This window comes from Motacilla alba, chromosome 2 (assembly GCF_015832195.1).
Source record: "Motacilla alba alba isolate MOTALB_02 chromosome 2, Motacilla_alba_V1.0_pri, whole genome shotgun sequence".
Lineage (NCBI taxonomy): Eukaryota > Metazoa > Chordata > Aves > Passeriformes > Motacillidae > Motacilla > Motacilla alba.
This window is the reverse complement of record NC_052017.1, coordinates 28,653,245-28,668,882: the sequence shown is the minus strand read 5'-3', so window position 1 is coordinate 28,668,882 and position 15,638 is coordinate 28,653,245. Positions and strand designations below refer to the sequence as shown.

Sequence of the window (15,638 nt, the reverse complement as noted above, 5' to 3'; positions counted from 1 at the left end):
TGGAATTTCTTATCACTGTTACTGGTTTCCTGCTCACCAAACCCTGGTCCAGGAAACACTTCTGCATGTGCTTAAGTTTCATCATGCATGTTGTCACATTGATTTCTAATGGAAATATCCATGTTACACATGTATTAAAGTGTTTCAGGATCTCATCTCTATATACTAAATAGGTAGTGAAGTCACATTTCAAATAATAATTACATCAATGTACACATTTTGAAAATGTGTTTTAGTAAAGAAGTTTAGAATAACTGGCCTCAAAATCTGATTAAATATTTCCTACAGTTTTAATATTAAAATGGAAAGCTTTTTGACCACTGATAGATAGTCCTTCTTTTTTCATGAATCAATATGAGATTGAGGGATTACTTTAGATGCAATCAGTAAAATGATGATATAGTCAAAAGTAGGTATCAAAGTAGCATACGATTTGTGAAGTCTACATAGAAGGAGATTTGCAATTTTCTTGGGTTTCATTAACACCTGCCATAGGTACATATATCAAATCCAGCAAAAATCCAGCCTTTTCTAAAAAGAAATGAACATAATTTTACTCACAAAAGCAAATGCAATAGCTTTTTCCTTTGAGAGCTTCTAGAGAATGGCTGTGCCTTCGAACTTTTCAAGAAAAACAGCAATTTCTTGTTTGATTTGATCACAGTGCCAGGTTTCACTGGGTAATTTTCAGTTACTTAAATACGGTAATTACATTTGTGAAGCACATTATTTTGTAACAAGCAGTGGATAAAATTTTGTCTTTTTTCATTTCCATTGCCTGTGCTATTAAGATTCACATCTGATTTTGACAGCTAAGGGGAGAAGGAATGAATTCTTGTCTTGGTGACAAAGGTAGAGTCGGCGTGAAACTGAACAATGATAAATAAATTTTAAAAAATATCTGATGGCAAATTTGACAGGAATCAGTCAGCTGGATATATCCCTATATTTAATAATGGTGAATTTGGCCTAGAATTTAAGTGTTCTCCCTAATAAATTCTCTATTCTTTTCTTCAAAGATCATGTTGAGTAGTACAACTAAATGAAGAAACAGTTAATTATCCTGAGGGGAATAGTTAATCTAAAAGCATTTAGCATACTGAAAAGGGACAGATAAATATTGAATATTTTTTCTGGAGGAGAAAATACAGTCCAGCTACATAAGTACAGAGAATTAATTTAAGTCATGGCAGTACTTTCTGTTCTCCAGTTGTCACAAAGCATCAGTTTTAAGCATTCTGTGGATTATGGTGATCATTTCTATAGCATTGCCCTTAGTCTATTTAATTGTGTAATCTAATCCTTCTCTGCTTCCCCAGATTATCACAGAATGACAACTGAGCTCCTAGAGATAACACCCTTCCTTCCTTCCTTCCTTCCTTCCTTCCTTCCTTCCTTCCTTCCTTCCTTCCTTCCTTCCTGTTTAACACCACCTTAGAAAAGGAAAGCATCGATATTTTTTGTTTGATGGAATCCAGTTCTGTACTGTATCTTCCCACAGTAAAATGGTCTGAGAAAGGAGAAGAATAAACAAAACCACAACAACAACAACAACAACAACAAAAGCATAGAAACTATTGTTAATCAAAAAGTGAACACTGAGGGGAAATTCTGGACATATTTTTCAGTTTCTGAATCATACTAAGACAAGTAATTCTGTAAAGTAAAAATGTCTCTTTTAAACCAAATATATTGCTTTGATAGAAAAATGGTGTAAATAGCATGGATCTGGGTATGGGTTTCCATGGTATATGGCAGACTTCAGAAGCTGAATGCCATAAATCAAAAGACTTGGCTCTTCTTGCATACTTGTTTTGTATCAGTATTCCTCCAGTGACTTAAAAATGTACTTCAGGGTGTGCGTGGTCTGACATTAATACTACTTTTCTCTCCAGTTAAGAGAGGGAAGTCTCCTCAGGACCTGTCTTTCCATCATTACCAAAATGAATCATTACCCTTGAGTGAGATAACAGCACTTATTTTCATTCTTACTAGCATTATTACTTTTTTTAAACCAGCTGTCCCTACAGAGGAGATCATATTGGATACCTACCTTAAACAGGTGCAAAAAAATTACCTAAAATATGTTGATGGAATTATCTGCCATGCCCCCCCCCCTCCATGAGGTAGTGTTTTTAGAAAATTGCTGTTTGCAGAACCGTTTTTCTTTACTATTTTTCCCCAAAGCTACATTGCAGAAAATGCAATAGCTGATAGTTCCTTTGTTTGAAAATAGTAGTAGTTCCTTTGTTTGAAATGAGTGAATACACAAGTGATAGCCTTGATCTCATGCTGTAGACCTCTCGGTGTTGGGAGATTTCTTGATCTCTCATGAAACACTGAATTTACATAAAGAGAATTGAAACTTCCTTGAGCTAGTACAATGGCAGAACAGTAACATTGCCTATTGGGGGAAATGATGTATCTGTTTGGAAAATAGGTTTGAGAGCAGACCTAACCCATGATGGAATTATTTGTTTAGCATTATTTTTTCACCAGGATTTTTTAAAAAAGACAAGTGTATTATTCAGATAAAAAAGAACAACAAAATAATCTGGGGAAAGTATTGTTGGGTCATCTTAAAGCTACAACTTTCAGTTATTCCCCCAGATGTGAGATAAATCATGTAGCCTATTATCTTAAAAAATCTCTATCTTCCTCTTGACTATAGTGATAATTTCTACCATACGCCGCAGATTAAAAGAGGCAATGACCAACTAACACTTCATAATTACCTTTCTGGCATTTAAACAAGCTGTAGAAAAAAACATATGTCTAACCATATTTATAAAGCTAAATAAGGGTATTAAACTTTTCTGCAGTCATCAAAGTAAGGCTTCATTTGACTTTTGAAATAACTTACAAAATCAATTCAAACATAAATGACTCATGGAAGGCTATTTCACAAAAAAAAGAAAAAGAAAAAAACCCCTATCTACATATGGCTCAGGAGAAGGAAGTAATCCTATCACTCCCTAAAAAGGAAACCTGAGTTACAAGACAGGAGGATGACATTAAATAAGTGCCTCAATTGCCTAGATATTAAGAGTGTACTTTGAGAGCATTATAAGCACATCTGGTGGTAGGATGGCTCTATTATGGTATTGTAAGAACTCCAGAAATATAGGTACATGTAATGCTCGCTCCCTCTCCTACAGAGTGCACACACAATCCCAGATCAGGCAGCAGTTAATAATTTTCAGCTGGCAGGCCTCTATTATATTTTGAAGAGCTAGTTAGACTAAAAACTATCTGAGTTCCCTAGATATTTGTAACCTTGACAAACGCATTCTTGGCTTTTTTGTACCTCCAGATAAACTTGGAGATGGTTCCATGCAGACTTTTTAATATCTCACCATGGGATGAGAGGAGGAAGCAGCTGCAGCGGGGTATCAGAGGAGTGGCAAAATGGACATTTTTACAGAGTTGATCCTGCCAAATATAGAAAGAGTAGGAGATCTTTCCATCTCACAAGATCTCTTTGCATGGAGCTAATCAAAAGAGTAATGTTGCAGTTCTTCAGGCTAGCTAAGGTTACCGGAATAAACAATCCAAATATGTAATGCTTTAGTTTGCCAACACAAACGGAAAATCCCACCTAGTCAGATTAAATTCTGCTGATGGCAAGGAGAGGTTTATTTCTTCTCAACTTTAATTTCCAATATCTGCCTAGAAGCTACCAATCATTTATAAAAGGCCAAAGCCATTGATTTTGCGTAGGCAAAGGACAAAATTTTGTCCAAGTGAAGAATGTTTTTGTATCAAGTGTTTGACTTCCATGCATGTGGTACCAACATGGAATGAGTCACAAAGAAAGAAGCTTTGTGATGCCTTTTTCCTGCCAGAAATGGAAACAAGCAGCCCTATTATTTAAATTATACTTTGGTATAGTACCATAACCCACACTGTAGCACTGCATTGTTGAGACCATGCAAATATTACATGAAGTTTAATATTAGAAAATTTTTCTCCAGACCTGGTTATCTCAAAACTTGATTAAAATACTTCTCAGCATTACAAAGGTAAAGGGAGGCTTATCACTGAATTTTTTAGACTTCACTGACAAGGTAAGAGTAGCTTCACTTGGTCACCCAGGCAAGAAAACAGGGAGTTCAATATTCCTCCATCAGGTGTTTGTTCTGCACAGCTGCTGGAAGTGTAAATATCTCTTCATGCATTAAATGGCATAACTAATTTTCTACTTTAGGAAGCTCATTTTCTGAGGTTAGGTGTTGAATATTTTTCAAACAAAAATCAAACAAAAATCAAATTGTATTGATAGATATTGACCATAGCTGTCTGTCATGCTGTCACATCTTTGAAAGGCAGCTGCTCATTCCACACTTCCATGTGTTAAGCACACTCTATCCACAGTATAATAATGAGTCTGTGTGGCTTGAAATCCTTTAGATTTTTTGTTTATTTAAAGTAACACTCTTAATAAAATAAAACTTTGATATTTGTCTTGAGCAATATAAATACCAGCAGCGAGAGTTACTGTGCTACCTCTTCTTTCTCAGGAAAGAAAGCAGCTAGAAAACTTAGTTATAATTAGTGCATAATTTTGATTTGTACAATAATTATTTTTTTAAATTACATGGCACAAATTCAATCAGCATATTTAATTTGCAGTATTGATTGAATTCAAACAAGCAATTAATATGCAAAGATCCAAGAACATCAAGTTGTTAGTTGTGAATGGACCCTACACCTTCAGAGAAACCCTGTGAGGTTCTGGGTGGGGAGAAACCTCTGCCTGTGCCAAGAAGCATGTGTGATATAGACAGGAATATCAGCAACTGATACAGCTGCATTTACAAAGTGGGTGAGGCACAGCTATTAACTACCCCTGCTCCTTCTTAGACTCAAGTTGAGAAAGATGTGGCTTCTTCTGTCACCTCTTGAGGGAGAGAGGAGCTTTTAAATTTGTCATTTGTAGTCACTTTAAGAAATAGAAGAAATCAGTGGAGAACAAATTATTTTGGAGAGTCAAAAATGAACAAGTAGAATAAAGGAGATTTTTTTTCTGCAGGCCATTGAGATATGTTGATCTGTGCAAAATGGGTGCAAAGTGATGAATATTACAATTTTTTTATCATGAAGTAAAATACTCTACCTGTGAGTAATTCAAGGAGGTAAATGTCTACACAAAGAAGAGGAAAGTTTAGCTAAAGGTCATCTTCCCCACAAATTACTTTTCCACAATTTATTTTGTAGATTTGGAATCACACGATCATAGAATCATGGAATTGTTTGGGTTAGAGTATCTTAAATATAATTTAGTTCCAATTGCCAATGGGCAGGGAACATTTTCTCTACACAAAGTTGCTCAGATCCTCATCCATTCCAGCCTTTAACACTTGCAGGGATGGAGAGTTCACAACCTCTCTGGGCAATCTCAGCCTCACAGTAAAGAACTTCTTCCTAATAGCTAATCTAAACCTACCCTCTTTCATCTTAAAACCATTCCCCCTTGTCCCATCACTATATGCCCTTATCAAAGTCCCTCTCCATCCTTGTAAGCCCCCTTTAAGTACTATACATAGTAAAGGAATGGATGAAAGTAGGCTCTAAAAAGATGTATTACAGGGGAATAAGGTAAAGGGAGTTTAAGCAGCAGCCCCACAGATTGCCTTTCTTTGCCTTTAACCAAAAAAAGGAAAGACTAATTTTATAAAAAAATACATCCTTAGATTATGTAAAACAAGTCACTAGGAGGAAGGTACCTGAAATACTGTTTGCCTTTCTGCCTAAGATACGTTAACTGCAAAATCTACTTTAGAGAGGTTTTGATTCAGGAGGATTAGCTGTTTGATCATGAAAGCAATTTTGAAGACCATTGGTGGAGAAGGCAACTCTTCTTTGGATGGAGTAGAGTGAGGTAAACTGAGTGCTCCCAAAGATTTTTGAAATTGGAATGAAGTACTGCTATCACTGCTGTCCTCTGAAATATAATGTCTATTCCATTCCTGTTTAAACGTGGGAGGTAGAAAGGAGAATGTATCACCTAAGCAGTACCAAAATCTCAACTGACTTTTATGTAACGATAAACCAGAACTCACTCCTACACCTTCCTGGGTGCCAAAAGCTCCAGCTGTCCTTTGTGCACCTGCCAAAACCTCCCCTTTTTCTCAACAGCTGCTGCAAAGTACTTGTACACATTCAGTGTAAAGTTCTGTAATGTAACATGAAGCAGATCATTTTAAATAAGTGAGCAGGTGACTAAGTAATTTTAATCACAAGGTTCTGGTACCACTCCTTAATTTCCAAAGATAAATCAGTTTTCTTAAGTGATGGATTTTGGAAATATTTTATAATAACTAAGAAGACATTTAATACTAAGATTTATTTTAATTAGTTTTAATCTCTAAAATATATTTGAGATTTTTATGAGAATTTCTTTGGAAGAGAAAATGGAATTCCTTCAAGTTATATTCTGTGAGCACTTACATTTATTCGTAGGTTGTACACTTCTATTTACTTCTATAAGTTTCTGAATAAACTATCATGAAAATATTATCTATATGCATGCAAAAAAGGCAAGCATCAGCTGTATAACACCAGGGATTTCAATTTCAGGAGTTTGACTTTCCTTAAAACTTGGCAGCATAAATGTACTATCTGAAAATAACAGGAATGTTTTCAAGGCCAAAGAAAATTTAGAAGTAAACCTAATTTTTTTTTCTAATTTCAAAAACTCAGGGTTATTTTTTTGTTATTCATATGTTTGTCTGTATCAGAGGAAAGTAAATTGAAAGATTTAAAAATAATAAAAGCAAAAGTAATGGACATCGGCTGACCAAGGCAGAACACTTTAAAGACTTGATGCTTGGGTCTTCGTGACATATCATTTAGGTGTATTAAAACGTGGAATTTAGGATACTGACTGCAAAGACTCTTGCTTAGAAATATGGATCCCTTAAAGCAAAAGAATAGTTACAACTGGCACGGCACTCTTTGTTTCTAATTTTTAAGGCTCTCTAGATAGCAGGCCTCAAATTTTAATCTTGTTTGGGACTCATGCCACTAAAACCTGGAACGGAAAACTGGATTTTAGGAAAGAATTTTTCAGTTCCAGAAAATAGCTTTTATAAAGAGAAAGTATTTTTTCTTAAAGAAGAAAGGGAGCCGATAGTAGTACTAAGATACTTTGAATTCAGTCATTACTTTTTCATTCAATTATTCTTAAAGTTAACATGACTGAAAGGCTCTGCTGAAGAAGGAGCAAGGAGCATTAAATCAGAAGTTTAGGAAATATTTACATTTTGAATCAAAAGGAGTTGTTGATGTCCACATAAGGAAGTTATATTAAAGATACACATCCAACACAGCCCATCATGTGGTCCTTAAGACTACTAAGGACCTATATATCATAAGTATGTAGTAATTATTTTGGCAATGTAGACACTAACAATGTAAACCTCATTGTTTTGACTCTCCTCCTATGATTCCTACAGAGCAGACCTTAAAATAAATTGGTCACAGCAAAACATTTATCTTGTAGATCAGGAGATAGGCGATGAGGAATAATTTACTTGTATCTAAAGTAACAGTCTAATCATCAGATGTGGAGATGCAGATGCTAAACAACTTGTTGACTAAGGGAAAAGAAACAGGGCTTTCGTGCCAGTAAGCAGATGTGCTCAATAGACTGGCTCATAAGCGCTGATTTAGAAACAGCTGTTAATGCTACCATCATCTTTAATACAGCTCATTTCCCGCCACTTCCTTTGTTTTCTGTGCATACACATGCTTGCTCTATACAGTCAAGTTGTGCTAGTCAAAGGGTGGAGACGAGGGAGTGCATTTCAATAAACAGTAGGCAATCAGGACTTGATTCTGGGAGGTGGTGAGCATGCTCAGACCCTGCTGGAGCTAACTTAGCCTTGAAAAATAGCATTAAAAGATTTGTAAATCTTATTAAGTTTGTCACAGTAGATCTTTAAACTTTCTTAAAGGATATAATTTTTTTGCAAAAGTTGTGAATGTCACTACTAGTTCTTTCACTGGGAGAAATTTCAAAAATTTTTCAAGTTTACTTCAGTAAGGATTTTTTGTCTCTCCTTTATTTTTATTTTAATATTTCTTTATTTTTTTCAGTCATTCAGTCATTCTCTGTCACTCTTGATACATTCTATTCTATTCTATTCTATTCTACTTTTTTATTTTCTCTTCTTTCTTTGTCCTCTCTCCTTCATGTTTCTCAGGGTGTTTTGTTTTGATTCATGTTATATGCAAGACCTGAAAGATTTAAATGAGTTGTGTGTTTAAAAAGCATTTTCTTCCATGAACCAAGATAAATTGATGCTCTAAATTACTTCAAACAAAGTTTGCTTCACTTCCTTTCCATTACTAAAATATCGATGGATCACATATCAGTAACAATTATACCCTCTATAACTGACCTTCAGCTCCAAAGGAAGTTCAGAATTCCAATATCTAAATTTAATCTCTAGAGGAAATATCAAGTGAAGTACCTGTCTCATATTATTAGCACATGAATATTAAGGTCTTCATTTAGAGTCTATTGAGCTGTATGAAAAACTCACACTGACATTAGTGTACTTTGGATGGGATCAACAGTGGACTTCAGTACTTCATAATGGAGGACATAAAGAAACCTATAGTAAAAAATATTTTGTATATGTATAATGCATTCCCTTATATAAGAACCCTGCTGTACATTAACACAGCAAATGGCATCAAAATAAACTCACAATATTTTCAATGATAAACTTGACTATAAATGATTTCTAGCTTTTGAGAATAATCTTTGGCATACCAAAAAAGAAATTGCATATTTTATGTTCTGTAAGTAAATCAGATGCAGTTTATTTAAATTAATGAACAAAAAAGCCTTTTCCCCCCCTTTTTAACATTGTTAGCATTTTCTCTTTATGGGAAGACTATATGTTCATCAGTAGTATATTTCCTCCCACAAGATTGTCAGGGTTACTTTCTTCCTTCTACACTCAAGAGAGTGCATGCAAAGGGAGCTGGAGTAATTTCAGCCCAACTTTCCCAAAATACCATGTTTCCCATGTTTTACAATGGGTCACATGCAGACATAGCGTTGCATGCTGGATCCTCGGATGAATATGCAAATGTATCTCATACTCATTCTTGAAAAGGGAAGTCATCATCCCTTAACTGATTTATATCAGCTAATATGCAGATGCTGACCTCTGCTAATCCCTGGTGGAGGCACTTTAAGGCATGATCTTATGAGCTGATCTGAAGGTTGGTGATCTGAGTGAAGAAGTACTCCCCAGCCTGGATTCAGTTACTCATTACCTGGAAGCTGGGGTCAATCTTTTGGACATAATGCCCAAGGAGACAGACTCCTCTCAACTCTGCTGTTGTCAAGTGGCTTGAATTATAACAAGCAGAACCAAAATGTATTGTCATAAAAATGAAAACCAGAATAATTTATTAAATTACAGTAGAAAACAGTCAAAAAATGTCAGCTTAGCAGATGTGAGAATTAGTTTTGTCTGTGAGAGAACACAGATGAGCACCTGTAAGAGAAGCCAGGCAGTAATCATCCTGTTCACTCCTGTCCCATCCAGGACAGTGTCACAGGAGTATTAGCTTTAGTTTCTCAAGTACCCACAAATGAACTGACCACATCCAGAAGGCCTGGATGTCTCTTATTCCAGTAAGTTAAAGTAGGTTGCATTCAGGCTGTGCACTGAAACTTTTACGTCAAATGCATCATTGTCACTTTTCTTGAAACCATCTTTTCTGTACATTATTACTGTGTTCTGGACTTTGAGTCATGAGAATTATTCTGTGAATGTTCAAGGACATAAAAATATCCAGAAAATTGCTTGGACCTTTTAACAATTACTCTGATCCTGTAATTTCTTCTTACCAAAGAAAATTATCTTGGCCCTTATTTCATAAGAAGTGTGATAATATCCTGTGATAATGGGTCCAATCCAAAGTATTATTTTCAATGTTCAGATAATGACTACAGTTGCATCTACTGCACTACCTGGCACAAGTAGAGCAGTGCCTTTTGCAAGGGAAAGTTCACTGTTAAAAAAAACCCAAAAAATGAAATAAAATATTATCACTTCTCCCAGAAAGCTGCCAATGCTGTACCCTTTTGAAGACGTTGTTTCCACGGACACTTCTGATACCAGTTCTGAGTATGGTAATTTCCAATATCACAGCAGCCAGTAATAAATACCTTCCCTTTTACACTTTTTTCACTTGGCAAGCTAGATTTTTTTGGCTCTGATGAGTTGACTAGAGGAAAAGATGTGCTCTGCCTTAAGGCTCTTAACTAACCTGGAATCATTTTTCTCTGTTCCCAAGTGATTTGCTTTAACAGCTCACTTTGGCTTTAATAGGAATATACAGTATTAAAAAAATAAATAACCTCTCTTCCTTCCTGTATACATATACAAAGATTGTGATGCTATCTATCAGCTCAACTGTAGTAAAATTTTAATGTAAAATTCAAAGCGATAGAAAAGGTTAAAAACTGTCAGGTTTCCTGGATGTGTAAGACAGATTCAGCAAAACAGCATTTTTGTGGCTCTATTACTCATGTTGTACAATATGTCCTGCTGTGCCTGTTGCTTGCTGATTCTTTTAAAACTCTGAAACACATTCTGCTAAACACAGCAGAAGATACACCAGCATTGCAAGCTTTCTTGCTTTTTTTCTGAGTTAAATGTTGCAGGCATTGTTTATTTTTCTGCAGAACCTTCATCTGAAGGGCTGCACACACACACATACACACACACACGCACACACACGAGATTTTTCAGCAACATTAACTCTAAATGAATCAAACTGAACAATATTCTAGTCATACTGTTCTCAGTGACAGCACTTGAAGCTGATCTGAAATCAGCCTTTAATCTGGTCTAATATATTTGACAGCTGCTATGCACATCTTATTTTTTTAACTTTTTTTTTGCTATTGAAAAATATTGTGGTTTGCAGTGCAAATAATTTCGGTTTACTTTTCCCTCATATATATCCATACAGAGATGGGGAGGAGCAGAAATGAGTTTCAGCTGGCGTAAAATCTTGAGGTTTAATATGACTTAAACACAGATACATTTTTAGTCTTCCATATTATGAATTTCTTTTTCATTCTTATCTGAAATTATTTGCTAATTTTGACTCAATTCATAAATGCATTGCCTTCTGACTTTAAGGATATTTATTTGTCTAAAAAATTTGATCAGGGTCTATGGTTAAATGCAGCAGCATAAAGGACCAGTTGACTATAATAATTTGAATACATTTGTGAAATAGATAGGGAAGTCTTAAGCTCTTATAGTAAGAAATGGTCTTTCAGATACTTCAGCAAGTTTTTAAAAAAAGGCACCTTTAAAGTGCTGCACCTGAAACTCATCACCAGCTTACAGAAACAAAGAAAGCAATGCCAAATTTCAGGCAAGTTGTTTTGCAGAGTAACTACCCTCTGATGAAGGGTTCTCTGTTACTCAAAATGTATGTTCTTTTGCACAGTCCCTTGATGGGAAACATTTTGACTTTGTTTCTCTCTCTCTGACAAATGGCATTAATATGTTTTTCAGGAGTATGTGATCTTTTTCTAAAGGGCTCAGAGATGTTCCTACAGAATTGTCTGTAGCAGATAGCCCAGCTGTCTTCTTAAGAGTAACCCCTTTTCCTCCTTTGCAGTTGTTATCCCCCATGTTCTATCCAAAACTGAATTGCCTGGTCTTCAGGGAAAGCTTGCTAAGCTCTTTACCATCCAGACAGAAAGGCACATTAGGAAAATACAATCCCCAAGTGCTGCACTACAGCTAGAAAGTTCATTTTTAAACTCAGTGACCCCATCTTTATTTTCTTGTTTGTCTTTCTTCTGTGAAGGTAAAAGTTTGGTTCCAGAACAGACGGATGAAGTGGAAGCGTGTAAAAGGGGGCCAGCAAGGGGCAGCAGCCCGGGAGAAGGAACTGGTGAATGTGAAAAAGGGCACACTGCTCCCCTCCGAGCTCTCCGGCATCAGCGCCGCCGGGCTCCAGCACACGGGGGACTCACTAGCCAACGACGACAGCCACGACAGCGACCACAGCTCTGAGCACGCACACTTATGATACACAGAGAGTGTCCCAGCTCCGTTCTCAGGAAAGATGCTTTGCTGGCAAGCCTTACACAGGCATCGTTTACTTATGCAAGTGACTCTGGCGGTGATCTTTAAAGTTGTTATGGAAAATTCAGGCTTATTGTGTCTGCTTTTCTCGATTCTTAGATGGTTTACAGTAAGTGCCATGTCTTAAAGGTGCCTCAAGAGTGGAAAAGTGGAAGACAAACTTACTTTGAACATTCCAGATTTGTTTGTCGTTTTTATGACAGCGGGCAGGTATTTTTGCTTAAGCTTGCACTGAAAATTTCATTGCTCTCAAAGACATTATATTCTGAAAACCACAGTGCCACAAAATCACTATCTAGTGGATAAGAAATGTATTTTAACTCTGTATATATTTACCTTACAGCATTTTCCTGTCTTCACTAATTTTTAGCAATGCATTCATATTAGCTGATGGCAATAGTCACTCATGACAATAAATGGCTTTTTGTCTCTATATCTTTGTTTTGTTTTACCAAAGACATACAATACATGCAGATACTTTTGTTCAAGTAGAGAACAATACAATAGTGTCTGCTAGGACACATCCTTGTATGACAGACAAAACAAACCTTATGTTGCATTTACTATCAACTGCTGCTAATAGGGTATTATTAAATTTACCTAGCTCCTCAATTCTTCCTATCTTATAACTGCAAGAAGTGATTTTTACAATCATAAGGATAGTCCAGTAACCTGCCAAAAGGGTCATGTTCCACTCATGCTCAGTGGAAACTTCCCAAAGGATTATTCGTCTCTACTTTGTCATAATTGAGTACATTGATAAATGCTGAAACTCTGCAGAAATGTTGTTGCTTCATGTTCAGTTTGAAAAAACAGCAGATAAACTGAAAGCTATTATCAACTGCTTATGTTGATAATCCAAATATGAAGGTAACTCTATATTGTGTCCCATGTGTAAAATCAAAACATATTTTCTGTTATAAGCTTTTGTGTACATACAGGCAAATACCAAAACCCAAAATTTAATGCAAACTATTGATTGTACTTTGTAAAGAAATATGTTTAATAAATAATCCTTTTTAAATAACTCTGGTGTCTCTTCAGTGATTTCATAGGACTCTAAAAGTGATTTTTGCCTAAGCAGCTCTGTCTCTTGTTGTGTCTTTTGGAACTTTGTTGTGGGGACAACACAAAGCTGTTTTCAAATTTAGGCTTTTAATCTTGGACAAACCTTCTACCTTGATCCATTTGGGAAACTCTTTCCTTTAGCAGGAAAAATTTAACTAGCAGTTAATGATGTCTTCAGCCAAAACCAACAAGAGTCTGTCCCACCATTTTTCCAGATTTAAAGCAAGGGTAAAGGGTTATTTTGTGGAACTTGTTGAAATGGATCAAAGGGAATAAATATAAGGAATGGATGCATACTTATATTATTCATGCCTTTGTTCAATAAAGTTGTTTAATAGAAAACCTCAAAGCATCTCCTCAAAAATTCAGAGATTAATTTGACTGGGTAGTGCAATAGAAGAAAGTGGGTGAAAAAAAGAGGGAGCAAGAAATGTGCACATCCTAGCAGGTACTTGTGAGCATTCACTGAAACTCTGCTATGTGGAGCAGTAGGGCACCAGGAAAATTAAATGCAACCAAGAAATCTGTGTCTATTTTCCAAATCCTTTCCACTGTCAGTTTGATCTTTCTTGCCCATTCATTGTTGTCTTGACCATTTTAGTTTAAAATATCCAAGCAATGGGTAATTAATTTCTTAAGAGACTTCAGAGCATTTTATTGATTCCAGCACTTAGGGGCTTTGCATTTTTTCCTCAGCTCTTTTTCAAATGCCTTTGTCATACAGAAGTGCTGAGGACAGGAATAGGATAAGAGAAGTAAGCTAACTATTGCGAACATGTATATTTTTGATTTTATGTCAGGGTGGGAAAGGTTTTTGGGTTTTGCAGGGATTATCAGAACAGAAAAAAACTTACAGTGATTCATACTAAAGCTTTTTACTCTAGGCTATTTTTTCCTCCCCCTTAAATGAAATATAACTACATTTCAAAATGAAAAATTGCAATGGAAAGTTAAAAATAAGTATCTTTAATTTTCAAATAACACTTCTTAACCACAGAGGTTTAGTCAAATACAATGTGACTTGTTTTGCTAGTAAAGAAGAGAGAAGATGTCTTCCAAGTACTGTTGGCCAAAAATACCTTTCAAGGTTTGCAGAATTGTTTATTGCTGTCATTCATGAAAAAATTACAACTGCATCTGAAAACAGATCAACCAAGTTTGAGCTGACACTTTACAAAACAAATGGGAGTGCTTCATTTACATTACCTGAAATGCACCAATGTGTTCCTAGCCCAAGGCATTTTGCGAGGTGTGTTACTCTGTTAGTGGCACAGGGATTGGACTGGGTTACTTGCCGTGGGGAAGCAGCCAGATTTTCCTACTGAGAAAGATAGCATTTTGCCATTTTCCTAGTTTTAACTGAATCTGCTGAGATTGAGAGCACAGGTTGAAGAGAGAGAAAGGTGCAAATAGATTTACAGTGCTAGGAGGTGTTTTTTTTTTCTTTAGGTAAGTGAATTCACTTGAAACAAAGGACCAAATAATGTAACTTTGTATTTCAGTACAAAAAGACAACTAAAAAAAAAAAATTTAACATTTCCCATGCTTTAAAAGCAGTTCACACTTTGAAAATGGCTGTAAGGTGCTAACTCTAATTTCTCAGATTACTTAAAGGCCTCTGGTGGCTTTTAACAACTGTTGGTACACCATTGGTGCGCACACTGTGGTGCAGAGATCCTACACTGGCAGTAGTTGAACCTATGAAGGCACAGTGATCTTCCTGTTGTGTTCTTGAAGGAACTTCCTTGCATGCTCAGCCCCACAGAAATACAGACATGCTTCTTCCAGATTTCAGCTAGCTCGTATTCAAGCCACTTAGAGCAGCAACAAATGCCCCACGCTTTAGCACCTCTTTGTGGGTCAGCAGGTATGCTCAGGACTCGTCAATGCAGATGGTGTCTCATCTTCTTTCGAATACTCCAATTACCCAAGAATTCTCTTATGGAAGCTCCTGGGATCAACCACGTGTGGTAGGTAAGATGCCATGACTTTGTATCAAAGTTGTAGCACAATTTTGTTGCTGGAAACAGATATGGTTAAAGGCTTTTGAACGATAACTTAAGGGTTTGTTTTATCTTTGTTGTTTTATATCTGTCTGCAGACTGTCTGCAGTTAAATCTTCTACTAGTCTAGCCATGTGGTATAGCTAAGACTTTACCATTTAACACATGGACAAAATCAACCCCTAAGATTATGAATTGCCCAAAGTTGTGCAAGCACTTGGTTATAGAGTGAAATGTAAATGTGATGAAATCTAGTCAGGTTGGTTTATCTTTATTATTTACTGTTATTAAATAGTGGATAATCATTTTTCATGAGTTGTTGTCAATTAATCTGGCTTCTGATGAATAATGAGGATTTTGAGGTACCATAGTTTTGATATCATATTTCTCCAGAGTTAATCTCTCTTTGATTTTCTGTTGGGGTGTG

The 15,638-nt window shown here is 36.0% G+C and overlaps 1 protein-coding gene across 1 annotated transcript in view; it reads left to right on the top strand.

The window, feature by feature from the left end:
* Positions 1-13,167, top strand: part of MEOX2 (mesenchyme homeobox 2) — a 52,355-nt gene extending 39,188 nt beyond the window's left edge. The window contains exon 3 of the mRNA XM_038127995.1: positions 11,860-13,167. Within this exon, the coding sequence (XP_037983923.1) occupies positions 11,860-12,084 (225 nt within the window). The 3' untranslated portion in view covers positions 12,085-13,167. The remainder of the gene's footprint in view (positions 1-11,859) is intronic.
* Positions 13,168-15,638: the final 2,471 nt, after the last annotated feature.